The sequence below is a fragment of the Leptopilina heterotoma genome, unplaced genomic scaffold, assembly GCF_015476425.1.
Source record: "Leptopilina heterotoma isolate Lh14 unplaced genomic scaffold, ASM1547642v1 Lhet_53, whole genome shotgun sequence".
In the NCBI taxonomy this organism is placed as follows: Eukaryota; Metazoa; Arthropoda; class Insecta; order Hymenoptera; family Figitidae; genus Leptopilina; species Leptopilina heterotoma.
This window is the reverse complement of record NW_025111115.1, coordinates 1,579,076-1,598,767: the sequence shown is the minus strand read 5'-3', so window position 1 is coordinate 1,598,767 and position 19,692 is coordinate 1,579,076. Positions and strand designations below refer to the sequence as shown.

Genomic DNA, 19,692 nt, shown 5'->3' with positions numbered 1-19,692 from the left:
ATATGTACACTTGTAACTATTTAATAAATTATGTTATATAATTATAGAAAAACAGTTTTCACATGTTTCTTTATACGGAAAAAAACCTTAATCTTAATATTTTATTTTTACTTCCAGAGTTTACACTTATTTTTAGGATTCATTAGACTTTGAACGCGGCAATTGAAAGATTTTGAAAAACCCTCCGAGTTTTTAAGTGATGCTGTCACTCGATAACGTCCTGAACCGTGAGTATCATATTTCACTGACATTGATTCAAATTCTGGTGTTGCATTTTCACAGTACAACTGTAAATTATATATTAATTTAGTTTGGTGTCAAAAATTCGAAATAATTATTTAATGAATTATAATCTGGAAATTTAGGTATACTTTTGCGAATGACAAGAAGAATAGTTGATCACTAGTAATGTCTTCAAAACCAGGAAGTCTTGCTTGTTTTTTCTCCTTCTCGAGAATTTCAAAAGCATCAAATGATACGTCGATTCCCAAAGTATCAGCAATATTTTCACCTAGTTTCATTTTGCCTATATTCTATCAAAAATGGGAACAATTAGTTAAATTCTAGTTGATTTGGCTATTTGTGTTAAGTTTAAAATTAAAAAAATTTGTTTACTTCGGGTGAATCTTCCTCTATTGATTTATTGAAATTGATATCATTGAATTGGTTAACAAAACATTTTGCTCTGTTATCATAAGCTTCTTTCACTTCTGTTGGCCATTTAATTTTGTTTCCTTCTGAGTCATATTGGATGCCTAGAAAAACATTATACAATTTAATTTAATATTCCTAAATTTGAAAATTTAGAATGTTTGCAAAACTGTTATCTTTCTTCTCAAATTCTTCAAATTAAAAATTTATCTCTAACTTAATGAGGGAAAATGATAAAGAAAAACTTTATTTACTTGAATCGTCGAAACCATGAGACATTTCATGAGCTACTACCATACCCAGAGCTCCATAATTAATTGCCCTTTAAATAAGAAAACAAATGAGAAAAAAATATTGAATAAAAGAAGTTTATAAAAATACAACACTTACTCAATTTGTTCAGGTGTAAATAAAGGGAGTTGAAAATCAGCAGCCGGAATAGCTAAAATTGAGCAAAATATAATAATTACTATTTAGATTAATGAATCTTTTATTAAAACTTACTTATCGAGTTTGCACTTTGCAAATAGACAGCATTCACAACAATTGGCTTCAGAAACCATCTGTAATTTAATAAATTTTAAAAAATACCACAATATGATTAAAGGGAATTAAAAAATTATTTTTTAAAGTTTAAATGATTTTACACATTTGTCTTGGGTTTACTGTGAAGGCTTCTTAAAGTTTGTTTTAAAGAAAATTTCTCTTGACTTAAAATATTAGTGAAAAAGTCTTGTCCAATTGGTAGCTGAAAAAAAGGAAAATTAACTTATTTTAAATTAGAGATGATAAAAAATTATTTAAATATTTAAACTAGTTAATAAAGTATAACATATTGTGGGCTCGAACTTAGGTCCGTAAATTTGATTCAAGTCACTAAAAGTCCGTTTTTTTTAAAAAAGGTCCGTAAAGTTTGTAATTTGATTGAGAAAAGAGAAAAAGTTTGAGAATTTTAGAGAAATTACAAATGATTGCAGAAATTCAATTATTTTCAAAAGTAATAAAATTCTTCGCAAAAATTCAATTATGTTCAAATATTTTTAAAAATTCTCGTCAAAATTTCAATTATTTATTTTTGTATTTAAATAATTGAATTCTCGCAGAATTTTTGAATGAAAATTGATTTAAAAATTAATTTCAGTTAAAATTTTAGATTATAATTGAATATTAAAAGCTTCAGAGTGTGAATTTTTAGAAACAATTGAATTTTGAAAGGGTTTCAAATTAAAATCTTTGAAAATCTGAATTTTTAATATTTTTAACTAATATTTTTGTCAGTAATTGGTCCTTATGTTTTCATTTTTGGTCCGTAAAGTCCGTATTTTTAAATACTTTCACTGGTTCGAGCCCTGCATATTATACAGGTAGTAATTTGAATAAAATTTTAATACTTACACCACGATAAAAATTATTAACCGCCGTTACATTGTTGTACCAATCGGGATATCCGATATTGTGTTGCAGTTTCTTTAATTTTTGAAATGCCATTTTCCTAATACTGTCATCCAACCAATCAGCTTTTAAAATATGTTTCGTCATTGCACTTTTTATGGAAGAAATCATTTTTTCAGTCTGCAAAAAAATCTATGATAAGCTTAAGAAATAAAATACCTATTTTTAATTAAATTTCGCCATAGCCTGACATAAGAAAAATTTTCTGAAACTTGTAAAGAATTTATAACAAAACTTTAACTACTTAAAAATGAAAATTAATTAACTAATTAAGACTAATTAAGACGTACATCGATTTTCATTTTGTCTTGGAAATATGTTTTGACAAACATATAAGAAATCGCGTCTCTCATTCCCACATTTTTCACACACGTTCGCCATCTGAAAATGGGGAAAAATTAAATTTTGTTTAAATTAGTTTTTATAAAATTAGTAATTATGTAAAACCTTGGTGTTTCTTCTTTTACCCCGGCTTCTTTCTTTTTAAATTCATAGATCAATTCTTGAATTCTCGAATGTGTGTAAGGCAACATGTTAGTCAAAAAATGCCAGTGAAGATAATTTACTGAAATTAAAATTTATAGTTTGCCAAAATTTGTTTTCAAGAATCGTAACAATAAATCATAAATAATCATAAATACCTATTGTACGAGGATTTATTTCATTGAGAATGTTAGAAAGAGTTTTAAAAAATATAAATGGTACCACCGAAACAATTTGGGTATCATCCAAATGAATGTTAGCTATCGAAAAAAGATCCATAATTGTTTTTCTCCAATTTATCTGTAAAATGAAAGGAAATTAATTTAAAATTTTTTTTAATATAGTACTTTTAATTATTTAATAAACTGGCAAGTAAAAATATGAGTTACTTTTAGTCTTACCCTCGAGTCTTTAGTTTTTTTACTTTCCTCATCATAATAATCTTGAAATTCTTGCAAAGTAAAGTGAACAATTGAGTAATTTTTAAACTTATTGTTCTGTAAATAAAAAAATGTAAATTTCCAAATTACTATTTATATTTAAAAATTATTTGATATTAATTGGTAAATATTTAAATATTTAAGTATTTGCTAAAAATTATTTATCTTTGATTTCTAACTAATATGAAACTTACGTGTATTAATTTTTCCAGTTTAATAATATCTTGCGCGTCCTTTTCCAATTGTTCTTCGTCAACATTCGCTTCTCTTTCTTTGGCAAATATTTTAGCAACTTGAACAATGAATTTTGCATAACTGCCATCGTCATAAATCTTTTGTCTATCAAACGACTCATTTGGATCGAAAAGAACAGTCGGCAAGTTTGGTCTATACAACTAAAACAATAATTTTTTATTTCGCACAATATTTTTCTTATATGTAACTGTCTTCTTTATAATTAAAGAAAATGAATTTCTTCTGTATACTTTTATTTGTAAATTAAAAACTTTAAATTAATCACTTACTTTTATGATTTTAATTTTTTCATTATTATTCACTTTATCAGATGCATTAACAATTTTTTTACTATCAGTATCTACTGAAATTTGGTATAATGGTGAAACATTTGCTAATTGAGTGTAATAATCATGTATTTGCTTCCAAGAAAATTCTTCCTGATTCCATTCAATTGGCTCCATTGCCATTGGCCATCCACCGTTTTGTGTTAAAATTGCATCTAAAGGTTTTATTCCTATTTTCTCTATAGCATCTAATAATAGAAATTTTAATTTAAATTATTTTATTACGTAATTATTATTTATTAGTTACTTTGTAAATTTTCTTATTTCTTACCTGTATCCATGCATGACTGATAAAACTTTTTCACTTGCTTTACAGGTAAAATATCGCTTGGTTTTATGTCCTCCTCCAAAATATCTTTTTGCAGATTTCATTAAATAAATAATATTAATAAAATTATTCATTATTTTACTGGTATTATTATTATTAAATGGGTTTATAGTAAAAATTAAATTATAAATTAGCAGAACAATACAGAGCAGAAAATTGCTCGTTTCTATTTCTCAAAACTTTTCTGCATTGTTACCGAAAAGTGGCTCCATCTGTCCTTAATGTCTAATAATACAATTAAAAAACGTTGATGGATCCTGAATAGTTTGCACTTCTGCAGCCACGTCTAATACATATTTTTGTATGTTTCATTTTTCATTTGTTTTTTAATTTTTTAATGGTTTTAATATCGGTTTTTAAGTATAAAATTGTCAAGTTTTCTACATTATTAAATTACTAATCAGGATTAATAAGTAAAACAAAAATAAGTTCAACTTAATTCACGGTCGAAGAACATAACCCCAAAATATTTAGGAACAAATCCAACAAAGTGGAACAAAGGAATGTTATTTGAAAAAGTAATCAACATTATTATTTTGCTGAGCACTCACCCCGAATTTTATTATGTACTTCTTTTTGCATTTTGATAATAGGACTCCATAACATTTCACTGGGCGGAATTGGATTGTAAATTTTATAACTGCCGCATGCATATTCATAGAAATCTTCACAAGGATCGACAGATTTATTCATGCTTTGCCAAAATTCTGCGGCTACATTTATTTAGGTATGTTAAAAAATCTTAATAATCTTTCAAATTACTCATATTTTTTTACTGTGCATAAAACTAACCAATTTTAAAACATTCCTTTGTTCGACATACATCATATTGAGATCCTTTAAATTTTCCTCTCTTGGAAAATTGCCACTCTCCATTCTTGTCATCAATTCGATTTTGATGACTTCCACTCAGAATATCATTCCAGTTTAATAAACTTGATGATAAATCCACAATAGAGCTGTTAAATAAATTTTAATTAATTTATATTATAAACAAATTTTTCATTTTATAATAATAATACATTTTTTAATTAAAAATGCAGTTAATTTAGTAGTAAATTTTACACTATAATTTTTAACATATGAAAAACGTACAATAATAAAAGAAATTGTAACATTTCTGTATGTAAATTGTTAATAATTTGAAGACAAAACTAGAAGATAAATTATTATATATTGAATTTATATACTTTTTCGAAACGTTTAAAAATCACTTGTCAGTTTAATTTCCCGGATATGATTATTATATGTGATATGATTAATTGTGCATTTATTTTCCGTTATTTACAAAGAAGAATTATTTCATTTATAGTTTATTTATTAAGATAAAATTTTTAATATCTACTTCTCGTGATTTTACTTTATATTTATAATTACATTTTCCGGTAAAATATACATATCCTTTAAAATACTTTAAAACAGAAGTCATAACATATGCTGATGGATTTATATTATATAATTAGGACACTAAAAAAAAATCATTTTTTTGCATTAAAAAGATTTTATCCTCCATATTTGAGTCTATTTGGTTAATTTTTTTATTCTACGGAATTTAGTTTATATTTTTATGATATTAATTTCTCGATTATTATTTCAGGGTTGCCACAGGTCAGGGAAAAGTCAGGGATTTTTATTAAAAGTACTGGAAAAAATTAAATTTTTAGAATTTATAAAAAAATTCTGAATTTTAAAGACTTTTTTGTTTCCTTCATAAACTATGAAATTGTCAAGAATTCTAATACAAAACCTTCCATTTTTTCTACTTCTATGACAATAATTTCTTTTTCAATAACTTAATTCTTCAAGAACTATCATAAAATTATTACTTAGAAATTATTTCAATTATTATTAATATCTACTATTTTAATAAAATTTTCCAAAAGAATTCAATGATTTAAATGAAATTTTAATAACAATTTTACAGGAATTCAATTATTTACCAATTTTTTATAAATTTTTCGAACCAATTCAATTATTTTTAATTTTTTAATGAAATTTCTCGAAAAAATTCAAATATATTCAGAGAATGGAAAAAAAATAGTTCTGAGAAATTCAATAAAATTTCGAAAAATTTCAATAAAATTCTTTTAAAAATTCTATTATTTAAAAAAATTTTGACAAAATTCAATTATTTTCACAAATAAAATACATTTTTTTATGTGAATTCAATTATTTTCATAAATAATAAAATTTTCCTCGAGAATTCGATTATTTTTAAAAATTTTGATAAAATGCTTTATAAATTTAAAAAATTATAATAAAATTGATCATAGAATATAATTATTTTCGTGAAATATAACATTCTTTCTTGGAATACAATTATTGTCAAAATTGTTTGTGAAAATCTTCGAAACAATTCAAATATTTTCGAAAAAAATAAAATTCTTCGAAGCAATTCAATTATTTTAGAAACTTTAATAAAATTCTTCCCAAGAATTCAATTCTTTTCATAAATAAACATTTTCACAGGAATTCAAGTATTTAAACAAAAATTTAATAAAATTCTTCGTCAGATTTCAATTATTTTCAATTTTTTAATGAAATTTCTCGATGGAATTTAATTTTTTTTTGAAAAAGTTTTAAAACATTCTGAGAAATTCAATTATTTAAAAAAATTTGAATAAAATTCTTCACACGAAATTAATTATTTTCAGAAATAATAATATTTTTCTCCGGAACTCAATTATTTTCACAATTAAAATTCTTCACAGGAATTCAATTATTTAAAAACTTTTTGAATAAGAAATTTGTAAATAAATGTAGAAAAAAATTTTTTTGAGTAGCCAATAATTTTTAGAGTAAATCAGAATATTTTTTTTGGGTGAGGGAAAAAGGCAAAATCAGTCAGGAAAAAGTCTGGAAATCAGGGAAAAACAAAATTAAATTTTTGTGGCAACCCTGTATTTTTTATTGAATGAATAATCCAGTTCTGATAAAAAGGCCGACTTGACCTGCCTTGAGATCAAAAAAATATATAGCTGTTTTACTTTTTTCTTTTCATTCCTTAATGGACTCCTCGAGTATTTTTTTCACCTTTAAAATTAAGAACTGAAATCTTAATTGTTACGGAATTTGTTAATGGATTTGTACGGCAAGAAGAATATTTAAGAAAAAATAATTTATTATTAAAAATTATATTTTTTATTCTTTAAAGTACAATTAAATTAAAAATATCGCATAAATTTTTAACGATATTATGAATTTTAATTAAATAATTAAATTAAAGGAACTTTAATTAAATAAATAAATAAAATACATTTTTAAATGCATCAGGACAATTTACAACTAAATTTTTTTTTTTAACATTTTTATAGGAGTGTACATAAAAACACATAAAAGTACTCATGTATGATGTTCTGGTTAGTTTTCCCTGCCTTACCTGTTTGGCTCGCAGGGATAGTGGGAGAATCCGTGAATGATCCTTTACCTTTTCTTGATTCTTGGTCAGTTTCGAGCGAACGACCGGGAAGTGAACTTAGTGATTGTGATCGTAATTCGTTGTTTTTTTTTTATAGAAATTCAGTTTTATTTTTAATCTTTGAGTAATTAAAGTGTACTGAGATCCTAATGGTATAATTTTTTTCTTTGGAAATTATTTATTATGTTTTTTTTAATATAATTTTTTACAATTTTCAAAAATTTTATTTTAATTAAATACTATTACATATATATTTTTTTAAAATAAGATAAATATGATAATTAAAATAATTTCAACTTTTTAGTACTTGTGATACTTTTTGTTATTAATAATAAAACTTTTTACATATTTATACAGATGGAATTAATATAAATATGTAAAAAAAATGTATAACAGTAAAATGTGTAATACATAGATTCTCAAAAAAAATGTGTGCTTTTAGAAGACCGAACCGAAATAATATATTGGTGACTTGAACGGTTCCGCATAAGTGGGTCACAGAAGAGCCGGTCAGAGAAGGAGGGAACCGGAAGAAAAAGGAAAGAAGAGAGAAACCAGGTGAAGAAGTTGAGAAATAAAGCAACATACGCATACATAATCCAGAGAGGAAAATAAATGTTTTTTACATTTTCGTGACAAAAAAAACAGACTGAAGAAGAAATGGTTGAAGAAAGTGAAGGAGTTTATCAGTTTTTTATAACGATGGTTTACGTTTGTGCTCCTGAAGCAGTGATTTGATTTGCAAAATGGCGGCGGTCGGTTGACCCGCGAAATTTTGCCGGTGCATAAGTTTTTGAAATTTAGTCCAAATGGCAGTGCTAAAAGTGATTCCACTACTTCTGACACTGTCGATCTACAAAATCGTTGGTAAGCCATTGAATTTTTCACTCAAGTTAAATTTGGTTTTGACAATACTCGAACACTTAAATTTGCAATATTAGAACAATATTAGAAAAAAATTAATATTACAACAATATTATTTTGTTCTGCCTAATAAACCCTTTTTGAATATTTATTGGCGTCACTAAGGAGTGAAATCTAACGCAAATGAATTTTTAATGTCTCTGCAAAAGTATATATTTTATTGGTATTTCTTTTGACCGACATCGACAGACTGGGCCATTAGTGTCGCCGAATTTTAGTCAGTAAATTATGTGTACTAAATACTGACCAGTTGACTGCTGCACGTGCCTAAATTTTACACGTGTAAAATTTCCCAAAAGCACTGTTTATTTATCTAACATCCGTTTCCCACACATATACCTGAATACAGGTAAATGAATAGAGAAGAGACACCTTATTTAGTTATTTTACACCCCAGACTGGTTCAACATAAAAAATAGGCGTCAAAGATAAAAGCCAGACGGGATTTACAAGTAATCCTTTAGTGCAGGTCTACTTTCTGATCCTTAACAGTTCCCCAAATGAACAGCAATATTTGCAGCAGTCTCCACATCTCAATTATTACTTTTCAATATACATAGAAATACAAATTTTTATTTGTCAGATTTCTCAAAAGTTAAGACTGCAAAAATGTTTGATTAAACAACTAGTGTATCAACTATCAACAAGAAAAACCTGGGAATGTCAGGGAATTTTATAAACCTTGAAAAAAACCTGGAAAAGTCAGGGAATTTTGATCGAAATCTTGGAAAATTATTGTTTTCTAATTGTGCTTATTCTTGAAGTCTAATTTTACTTAAATATTTCAAAATTAATTCAATTTTAAAAGAGTTGCGTTTACAATTTTCATAAATAGATAAACTTTTCAAAAGGTTGTAATTTGAAATTTTGTAAAATATTTCAATTTTGAATGAATTAAATAATAAAAATTTCACAGGAATTCTATTATTTACAAAATCTTTATAAATTTCTTCGCAATAATTCAATTATTTTCGATAAATAATCACATTTTTTTTAAAGAGATTCAATTATTTTCATAAATAATAAAACTCATCGCAGAATTTCAATTATTTTTAATACAATTTTAAAGAAATTTAATTTTAATAAAATTCTTGGCAAAATTTCAAAAACTTTTCTCAATTCAATCAAATTTTTTACAGAATTTCAATTATTTTTAATAGAATTATTTTAATGAAATTATTTCTCAAAAATTTAATTATTTCTTAAAAATTTTATTAAAATTCATCATTAATCTCAATCATTTATCAAAATTCAATTATTTTCAATATCTATTATTTTTTAATAAAATTTCACAAAAGAATTCAATTGTTTAAAAAGAAATTTTAATTAAATTTGTCTTAAGAATTCAATTATTTTCTAAAGTAATAAAATTCTTCGCAGAAATTTAATTATGGTCAAAAGTTTAAAAAAAAATTCTCTTAAAAATTTCAATTATCTTTATAAATAATAAAATTTTTCTCCAAAATTCAATTATTTTCAAAAACAAATTTTAATTTTAATAAAATTCTTTCAAAATTGTAATTATTTTCAAAAACATTTCTCAATTCAATCAAATTTCTTTTACAAAGATTCAATTATTTTTCATACAATTTTAATCTATTTTCACGAAAATTAAAATTATTCGTGAAAAGATTTTTAAGTCAATTTAAAAATTTGTTGATAAAATTCTTTATGAGAGTTCAATTTAAAAAAAAATTCAATTCTTCAATAAATTATTTATTTGCATTTTATTTGTATTTAAATAATTGAATTCTCGAAGAAATTTCGAATAAAAATTGATTTAAATATGAATTTCAGTTAAAATTTTAGATAATAATTGAATATTAAACTCTCTAAATTTGAATTAGTAAAAATGTTTTTTAATTTGAATTAGTGGCTGATTTTTTGCTTTTGAAATTTGAAAATAGCTGATTTTACTAATAAATAGTGTTTTCTACTAATTTATTAGTAAAATTTACTAATTCAAAAGCAAAAAGTCAGTGACTAATTCCAATTTGTAAATATTTTTACTAATTCAAATTTAGAGGGAAAGTATTAGAGCTGAATTTTGAGAAATAATTGAATTTTGATAAGGTTTCAAATTATAATCTTTGAATGTTTCAATTTTTCATACTTTTAAGTTTTAACTAAAACTTATGCAGATTTAATTTTTTTACAAAGTTTAATTGAATTTTTTTTAAGTTATTTAAAGTTTTTATTTTCTAATATACAATTGAAGAATTTCCAAACAATCTATTAAATTTCATAAAATTGAATTGTAAACAAATGGATTTGAAAATTCTCAAAGACATTTTTCAAAAATTATTAAAAATGAATGAATAATTAATTTAAAGAAGAATTTTAGTTAAAAATTCTGGAAAAAAATAATTGAATTGAAGTGATGAAAGTAATGAAAGTAATTTTGAATAAGTTACAGTAACAATATTCTAATAATATAAAAAAATGATTTTATCTCGCGGTCATTTTTAATTATTCATAAAACATGAAGATATCGATTGCTCCGAGTCGAAGACTCGGAGTGATCGATTTCTTTATGTTTTATAACAATTTTTTATAAGTTGTTTAATTTCAAAAAAGTTTGAATTTGAATCTTTTGAAGAATTTTAATTCCTATATGCAAAAATTATAATGACTGATTGTTTAATGTTTTAAAATAGAAATAGTTTTAAATCATCATTTTTAAGAGTTTCGCTAGGATGTGAACGATGTAAAACATACTTTCAAATAACAGCAGTCTATTTATGATTTCATGGAAATTAGATCTGTATCTAGATCCACTTTTCACGTATATTTTGGAAAAATACAAGTATCTTTTGTTAGTTTTCATTAAAATTTCGCAAAACATGCAATGATACCATACGTATAATACTTATATAGCTGTACATACATAAACTCAGGTGTATTACTAGGTATTTCAGTGATCATTCTTTACATTCTTAACCTCGTATGTGAAACCGGAATCATGACCTCTCCTTTGAAATTCAAGCTTATTTTAACAAATAACGTGACATTATGCTTTACATTTTTCAAACATTAAATAACTTCACCGTCAGTTCTTCTTATATTTACTCCAATAATTTCTTTTACCAAAAAGTATAAATTTATTAAATGGAAGATATTTTAATTTCATAACTTATTTATTTTGTCCCAGGCAAGCCACAAGAACAATAATTAAAATAAAATTTTCAGCAAACAAATTTTAATAAAATTAAATTAATAAAAAAGGAAATGTTTGTTTTTAAATAAGGAAATTTTGATGTTTTCAGAAGCAGAGTCTATATTGTATGCGGGGCATAAAAACGTTGTAAAAGCAAAGAAAGTTATTATAAGTAAAAAGTTATGGCGGGTAAAATTTGAAGAACTGCTTCCTCGAAGAATGAAAATTTAGAAACATATTATACTTTTTTCAATACAGTCACACAACCTGGGAAACTATAAAAAAGCAGCAGGATCAATTATACAAAAGACGAAGACAAAAGAGTTGAAACTTTTGCTTTCTAAAATATTAATCATTATACATGGAGGGAATTTACGCACGCATTTGGAATGAACAGTCATCGAGAGCTTCTTAAAAAACACTTTCTATCCGGGTTATAGAACGACTAAATAAGTTCTGGTAGCGCTTTCAAAAATTACCGTGCGTCCACTCTCTTAACAATAAAAGATGCTTATCTTTTTGACATCCTTCTTTTACAATAATACTCCCAATTCCTTTTAGTTTTCTCTCTTATAACACCATTATGGAAACTAGATTATTTTAATCTTTTCCAATATTGCGTTATTATCATTGCAATAGAAAAGGATGTGTTTTTAGAAATCGTTCGCTGAACAAACGTGTAGCTCACAACATGTAAGAGCACATATGCATAAAGAGCAATAACCCTGTCAAAACGAATGACAAAGGAGAAAGCTATGACATATCCAAGCTGTATACCTACGGGCGCATAGTGTCTTTTTTGCAGAAAATATATTTTAAATATAAAATTTCATACACTTTCCATTTCGAGAAAATTCTGGATTCAATAAAATATATATATATGCTCTCTGAGTAAGAAAGAAATGTTACTTAGAAACGTCAATGATATCGCCGTTATTTCGTCATTAGACTTTCGCCCAGCCGAGCACAGCCGAGTTAACCGTGAAAGTGTCACGAAATAAGATGAAAATAATTCATTAAGAATCATCTTTATGAAAATCTGTGTAGTTAAAAGCCCATTAAAATAATGCGACTGGCAATAAGAAGAAAAAGAAGAAAATTCATTTCTGCACCATTAGAAATTTTGCTTCAAAATACGGTGAAAAATAAAATTACTGCAAATTATGCTACTCGATAAATTTTAGCTATAATCTACTTTCTTCTGCGTTTTTTTTTCTCTCTCTAATTAATTAATTTTTGAAATGAGAATAAATTTGCAAAAATGCTAAATAAAGGTATGTTATTTTTGATTGGATAATCGGTAAAAGTTCAATGACGTGAATTCCAGTGAAAAGAATAAATATTGGGCTGGAATGGGGTCCCGTTAAGTCTTCCGTTACACACTCATACACACGTATATATATACCTCTCGTTTCTTCCATGATAATATTAAGGACAGTGGGATCTGGGATGGTTTTGAACCTGAATAAGTCGCAATGTTGAAGTCGAGATCACAAAGTTAATAAACATTATTTATTACTTCGTTAGTGATCATTTTATACACTTCAAAATAAACAAAAAAGTTTGTTACATTTCACAAAATATGTACGTCATGTAAATTGTCACGTAAAACTTGAATGTCTTTTTTATTATTCTTATTAAATAAGTTATTAAATATTTAATAAGTTATTCAATAACAATCGTTTAATACAATAAATTGTACATCCAGATGATGACTGTTATCTCAAAACTCTTCTACTAACTTTTACTGCCACCGCGAAATATTAACAATAATTTCAGTTTAATTAATAGAATTATTACAATAATCAATTTGTATTATTAACATCTGGTATTTCGCAAATAACGTTTATTATTTATAATTGCACAGGAAGTATAAAAGGTATACTCAACTACCCATAACAAAGCCTTTTCCTTGTAATTGAATCATGAATTTTATTGAATCTTTTCATTCGTTTATATACGTGTTGTGGATGAGTTTCATTAGTTTTTTGACAATGAATATTAATTTATAATCTCTTAAATTTCTGCTTTCTTCTTTATAGTTATTACTCAATTTTCTTTCTCTGCTTTAATGTCGCGAGTATATTTAACAACAATGACATGCATGATTTGCCATTCCTGATTTTCAGTCTCTATTTCCTGACTGATTTTGACTTTTTCCCTGACCCTAAAGAATATTCTGATTCACTCTAAAAATTATTACATACTCAAAGAACTGTTCTATTACATTTAATTACGAATTTTTTTAATTATAAAATTATTCGAAAACACCAATAAATTTTTTCTTTTAAATTAATATTTAATTATTATTATTCCATAGGTATTAGGATTTTCTAAAAATTACAAATTCAAATCTTTGTGAAATTTAACAACTTATAAGAATGTTGTTATAAAACATGAAGATATCGATCACTCCGAGTCTTCGACTCGGAATACTCGATATCTTAATTTTTTATAAATAATTTAAACATTCATAAAATTAAAAAAAAAATAAATTATTTACTATTATTATTTATTATTAAATTATTTACAGAAATTTTAATAAAATCCTTCCCTAGAATTCAATTATTGTTACAAGTAATAAAATTTTTCATATGAATTCAATTATTTGGAAAAATGTAATAAAATTCGTTGCAAGAATTCAATTATTTAAAAAAAATATAATAAAAATTCTTTACCAGAATTCAATTATTATTCTCTTAAATAATAGAATTCTTCACACGATTTCAATTATTTTTAATACAATTTTAAGTAAATTCCTCGAAAATTGTAATTATTTTCAAAAATTTTTTGCAAGAATTCAATTACATTCCACATATAATGAAATTCTTTGCTGAAATTTAAATAAAATGAAATAAAATGCATTCCAAGAATTCAATTATTTTTATAAATAAAATAAAATTCTTTACAAGAATTCAATTGTTTTTCTAAATAATGAAATTCTTTTTCGGAAAAATTCTTTTGACGAATAATTTTAATTTTCGAGAAATTAGATTAAAATTATATTAAAAATAATTGAATCTCTGTAAAAAATTTGATTTAATTGAGAAAAGTTTTTGAAAATAATTGAAATTTTGCCAAGAATTTTATTAAAATTAAATTTATTTTTGAAAATAATTGAATTTTTGAGAAAAGTTTTATCATTTATAAAAATAATTGAAATTATGAAGAGAATTTTTTTCAATTTTTGACCATAATTGAATTTCTGCGAAGAATTTTATTACTTTAGAAAATAATTGAATTCTTGAGACGAACTTTATTAAAACTTCTTTTTAAACAATTGAATTCTTTTGTGAAATTTAATTGAAATTGTAGATATTGAAAATAATTGAATTTTGATAAATGATTGAAATTATTTAAATTTCTACGTAGAATTTTATTAAAATTATTTTGAGAAAAAATTGAATTGTAAAAAAGAATTTTATTAAAATTTTTTTAAAGAATTTAATTCTTTTAAGAAATTTAATTAAAAATGTATTGACAATAATATTTAAATTCTAATAAATAAATTGTAGGAAGGATTTTAAAATAAATGAATTTCTCGCTGATGAATTTTAATAGAATTTTTAAGAAATAATTAAAATTTCGAGAAATTCCATTAAAATTGTATTAAAAATAATTCAATCTCTATAAAAAATTTGATTGAATTGAGAAAAGTTATTAAAATTAATTGAAATTTTGCTAAGAATGTTATTAAAATTAAAATTTATTTTTGAAAATAATTAAATTTTGGAGAAAAATTTTATTATTTATAAAGATAATTGAAATTTTGAAGAGAAATTTTTTTCAATTTTTGACCATAATTGAATTTCTGCGAAGAAAATAATTTATGAAAATAATTGAATTCTTGTGAAAAATATTTTTAAAAATAATATTCAAAAGAATTTAGTAAATCTGAAGAATTTTGCGATTTATGGAAATAATTGAATCCTCATATAAAGAATTTTATCAACAAATTTTTAAAATAATTGAATTTTTCGACGAATTTTAATTTTAATTTTTAAGCTCGGCGAGTTCTTCTTCCCGGCTCCTCAATTGCATTAAAAATAATTGAAATTTAATGATGAGTTTTATTATTCATGCGAAAATAATTGAATCTTGGTAAAAATTTTTATTTATTTATGAAAATAATTTAATGTTTGCTTTAAATTTTATCAACAATTTTTTTAAATAATTGAAATCTTTTGAAAAATTTTATTATAAAATAGTATTAAAAATGATTAAATTGAGGCAAATTTTTAAAAATAATTGAAATTTTGTCAAAGAATTTTATTAAACTTTTTGCAAATAATTGAATTTTGGAAAAGAATTTTATTTAAATTTTGGAAAATAATTGAATTTTGGAGAAGAATTTTATTATTTTTAAAGAGAATTGAAATTTTGACTTGGAATTTTTGAAAAGTTTTGACCATAATTGAATATCTGTGAAGAATTTTATTACTTTTGAAAATAAATTGAATTTCTGCAATCATTTATAACTGCTTCTAAATTCAATTTTTTTTTCAATACTTTAATAAAAATCTCTGACTTTTCTCTGATTTCCCTGACCTATATGACAACCCTGGAAATGTTAAAAAATATTTTTAAAATAAAAAATTTTGCAGAATTTTCATGGAAACTCAACGGAAATTCCATGGAATTTCCAGGGGGTACTTTCATGGAATTTTTCGACGTGGGCATGATGGAAGCTGGTTTTTTCTATTTGCACTAGAGCGCCACTGGAGTGGACTCGGTGGGTTGTTTCAGGCGTTAAATGGACCCAACAGGAGGCTGAGTTTCTTTCTTTCTGGACCCCGAACAGTCCACTCGAGTGGCGCTTCAGTGTATTTATTTCTTTATATCATTCTACAATTTTTGATGAGTCACTCTTTAATACACAAAAATCGAATATAATTCTATAATTTTTGATGAGTCACTCTTTAATATACAAAAATGAAGTTTACTTGTAAATATTTTGTTTACATGAAGTTGTTCAGCGCTTCGTGTAGCGCGGATAAATATCAAAGAATAGAGAGTGGAGGGACTGAGTTTCAGTGTGGAACATTTCCACCAATCAGTTGGGCTAGACTTCCAACATGTTTACTGTAAAAATTCGCCTTATCACGTGTGTGAGTTTCTTTTCTTATACACTATACATATGCATAAGTTGTTGAACTTGATTTTGCCAATCGAAGGTTCAATATAACTGATTGATATGACCTCACACCTGACTAGGGGATTACATTCCGTTCGCTTCACCTACATTCTCACGGTTACTTTCTTCCACCCATGATGCTGTGTGTACTAAAACCGTAAGCATTATATTAATGAGCACATTGCATTGCCTGTTGCCTGTTGCCTGTTGCCAGTATGTTGTATGCAATAATAATTAGGATTCTTCCTTATGTACATGTGTAACAATTACAATGGAGACAATATCATAATAATCCCCGTTTTTAAAAGGCATTCAAACTTGTTATCTTGTGTTACTGAGCTATTGTTATATTGTGCTGAAAATTTATAAAACCGATCGTGATGTAAATAATTACCGAACATGCGAAAAACAAAACTTATTCCACTAAAGGGCCATAGTTTCACCATCTCCGATTAAATGTTAATCAATGATTAACATTTAATCGGAGTTGGTAAAACTGTCCCTAAGTTAACTATTGCTGCTCTTATTTCTCATTTTGCTTCTACTTTTATTTTCTATTCTGATTTTTATTGTTCTCATTCTGTTTTGTCTTCTTTTTTCAAAGGCATCCTTTCAGGTGGCTTCCGATGTGGCTACAGATGATTATCGATACTTTTGTTACAAAGTATTTGTTTCGAGTACCTGGGACTAAATATAATTTTGGAAAATAACAAATAAGGCCGCTGAAATGTAATTCTTCTAATCACGATAATACATATTAATCAGGAGGTTTTGAAACTCGTTTAGCACTGGAGCCTGCTTTGTTGAACTTGCTGGAGGACTTACCGTAATCCCGTGAACCACTTTTCTCTAATTTCGTATTCTGCATACCCTCGGGATTGAAAATAGAACTGTAAAATAACATGCTGGAGAATATCTACATACGGGCTGAGTAATTAATAGCATTAACGATGCGTTTAATGCAACAGCAAAGAAAGTCGAGCGTCTTTTTCAAAAGACACAATTATTCTACTTTCTCCTAATGACCAACACTGCTGAAGCATGATGCTAATATTTGCATTGTTTTTCATCTTCTTCACTATATATGTGAACGATCGACTCAACCTATATGATAAATTAACCGACAATACAAATCGGAATGAGTGGAAAACAATACCGATTTATCGAATTTCAGTAATCTAGTGTCTACTGTTTTTCCTATGCTCTTATCATAAGGTGCGATAGTCGTTAAGTGTTCATATTGTTCATTTTCTATTTAAAAATCCATTCTTACTACTAAGGATTAATCAGGGTGTCTACTAACCGGGAAATTAATTTGACCGGGAAAAGCCGGGAATAAGACAGGAATTTTATACTAAACCGGCAATTTTTTCATCAAATTAAAAAAAGTTATTATATTTTAATTTGCTTTAAAAAATAGCTTTTTATTTCAAGATATTTATACTGTTCTCTAAATTTGAATTAGTTAATAATAATTAATTTGATAGTAAAAAATCAGTCACTAATTCAAATATAGTATGTAAATAAATTTAAAAAAAATTATCGAATGAATAGAAATTTTGTGAAATTTAACTGAAAATAATTAAATTTGTTAAAGAATTTCATTAAAAACTTTTTAACAAATCGAATTTTCAAAGTATTTTAATTTAATAATTGATAAATAATTGAGTTTTATAAAGAGTCACATTCTAATGTATTCATGTATCTTTGTACGAAGATTAATAATTAAAACTTTTATTAGTTAATTTAAAAAAAGATACACACTTCAAATTTTTTAATAAAATTGAATTTCCGTAAAGTTTTTTCGAAAATTCTGAAAAATAAGATTTTAGAAATTTTTCAATTCTATTGTTTCAAGATAATTGAATTTTTATAAACAGATAATTGAAAATTTTTTAAATAATTGAAATTTCTTTACATTCTATTAAAAATAATTCAATTCTTTTAAAGAATTTTATTTAAATTTTTCGAAAATAATCAAGGGAACTTAGTCACCGTTATTATAATTTTATTTTCAAAAATTTTTTCGCCATATCAATTATTTTCATAAATACTAAACTTGATTGCAGAATTTCAATTATTTTTAATACAATTTTAATCGAATTCTTCGAAAAATGTTATGAAAATCGTCAAAAGAATTCAATTATTTCTAGAAACTGTAAATAAATTCTTCAGATTTACTAAATTCTTTTGAATATTATTTTTAAAAAATATTCTTCACAAGAATTCAATTAATATTTTAAGAGAAAATGAAAAAATTTACAAGAATTCAATTATGATAAAAAATTTTAAAAAATTCTTGTCAAAATTTCAATTTTCTTTATAAATAATAAAATTATTCTCCGAAATTCAAATATTTTCAAAAATTCTCCTCATCTCAATGATTTTCAATATCTACTATTTTAATAAAATTTTTCAAAAGAATTCAATGTTTTAAAAGAAAAATTTTGATAAAATTCTACGCAAACATTTAATTATTTTCATAAAATAAAAAAAATTTCAAAGGAATTCAATTATTTACAAATTTGTTATAAATTACTTAGCAATAATGTAATTATTTTTATAAATAATAAAATTTTTTATAAAATTCAATTATTCTCATAATTAATCAAATTCTCTTTAGGAATTAATAAAATTCTTTGCAAAATTCAATTATTTTCAAAAGTAATAAAATTCTTCGAAGAATTTCAATTACCTATTTAAAAAAATTTTGACGAATATCTTGTCAAGAATTCAATTATCTTTACAAATAGCAAAATTTTTCGCTAAAAATTCAATTATTTTCAAAAATTTAAATAAAATTCTCTGCAAAATTTCAATTATTTTCAAAAGCTATTCGCAATTCAATAATTTTCAATATTCACTATTTGCATAAAATTTATCAAAAGATTTAATTATTAAAGAAAATTTTTGATAGAATTCTACGAAAACATTCAATTATTTTTATAAATAATAAAATTTCATTTAGGAATTCAATTATTTTCATCGCAGAATTTCAAATATTTTTAATCTTTTTAATACAATTTTAAATAAATTTCTCGAAAAATGTAATTATTCTTAAAAATTTTATTAAAATTCGTCGAAACAATTCAATTATTTCTAGAAACTATAAAAAAAATTCTTC

At 24.4% G+C, this 19,692-nt stretch overlaps 2 protein-coding genes across 5 annotated transcripts in view; one reads left to right on the top strand and one right to left on the bottom strand.

Annotated features, from left to right (window-relative positions):
• Positions 1-5: 5 nt before the first annotated feature.
• LOC122508188 (neprilysin-like) lies at positions 6-5,077 on the bottom strand. Its single transcript, XM_043621365.1, has 18 exons — positions 5,031-5,077; positions 4,728-4,894; positions 4,487-4,648; positions 3,879-3,962; positions 3,551-3,795; positions 3,221-3,421; positions 2,988-3,083; positions 2,745-2,886; positions 2,551-2,668; positions 2,394-2,484; positions 2,047-2,223; positions 1,299-1,399; positions 1,156-1,214; positions 1,042-1,093; positions 906-973; positions 616-755; positions 372-533; positions 6-287 (listed from the first exon to the last, which is right to left on the bottom strand). The coding sequence occupies exons 1-18, from the start codon at positions 5,051-5,053 to the stop codon at positions 108-110; spliced, it is 2,268 nt and encodes a 755-aa protein (XP_043477300.1). The 5' UTR covers positions 5,054-5,077; the 3' UTR covers positions 6-107.
• LOC122508187 overlaps positions 4,536-19,692 on the top strand; it is a 27,332-nt gene continuing 12,175 nt past the window's right edge. For 2 of the 4 annotated variants that reach the window (XM_043621364.1, XM_043621361.1), the window contains exons 1-2: positions 7,360-7,505; positions 7,796-8,220. In XM_043621364.1, coding sequence (XP_043477299.1) covers positions 8,163-8,220 — 58 coding nt within the window. In that variant the 5' untranslated portion in view covers positions 7,360-7,505; positions 7,796-8,162. Of the gene's footprint in view, positions 4,663-7,359; positions 7,506-7,795; positions 8,221-19,692 lie in introns of those variants that run through there. The other 2 variants (XM_043621362.1, XM_043621363.1) reach the window with 2 other exon arrangements.

Excerpts from the sequence above, each read along its gene's own strand:
- LOC122508188 (XM_043621365.1), bottom strand. The coding sequence starts at position 5,053 with ATGTTACAATTTCTTTTATTATT. Across the intron at positions 2,669-2,744 it reads AATAAATCCTCGTACAATAG|TAAATTATCTTCACTGGCAT; the intron begins GTATTTATGATT and ends TTTTAATTTCAG. Across the intron at positions 1,094-1,155 it reads GCAAAGTGCAAACTCGATAA|CTATTCCGGCTGCTGATTTT; the intron begins GTAAGTTTTAAT and ends GCTCAATTTTAG.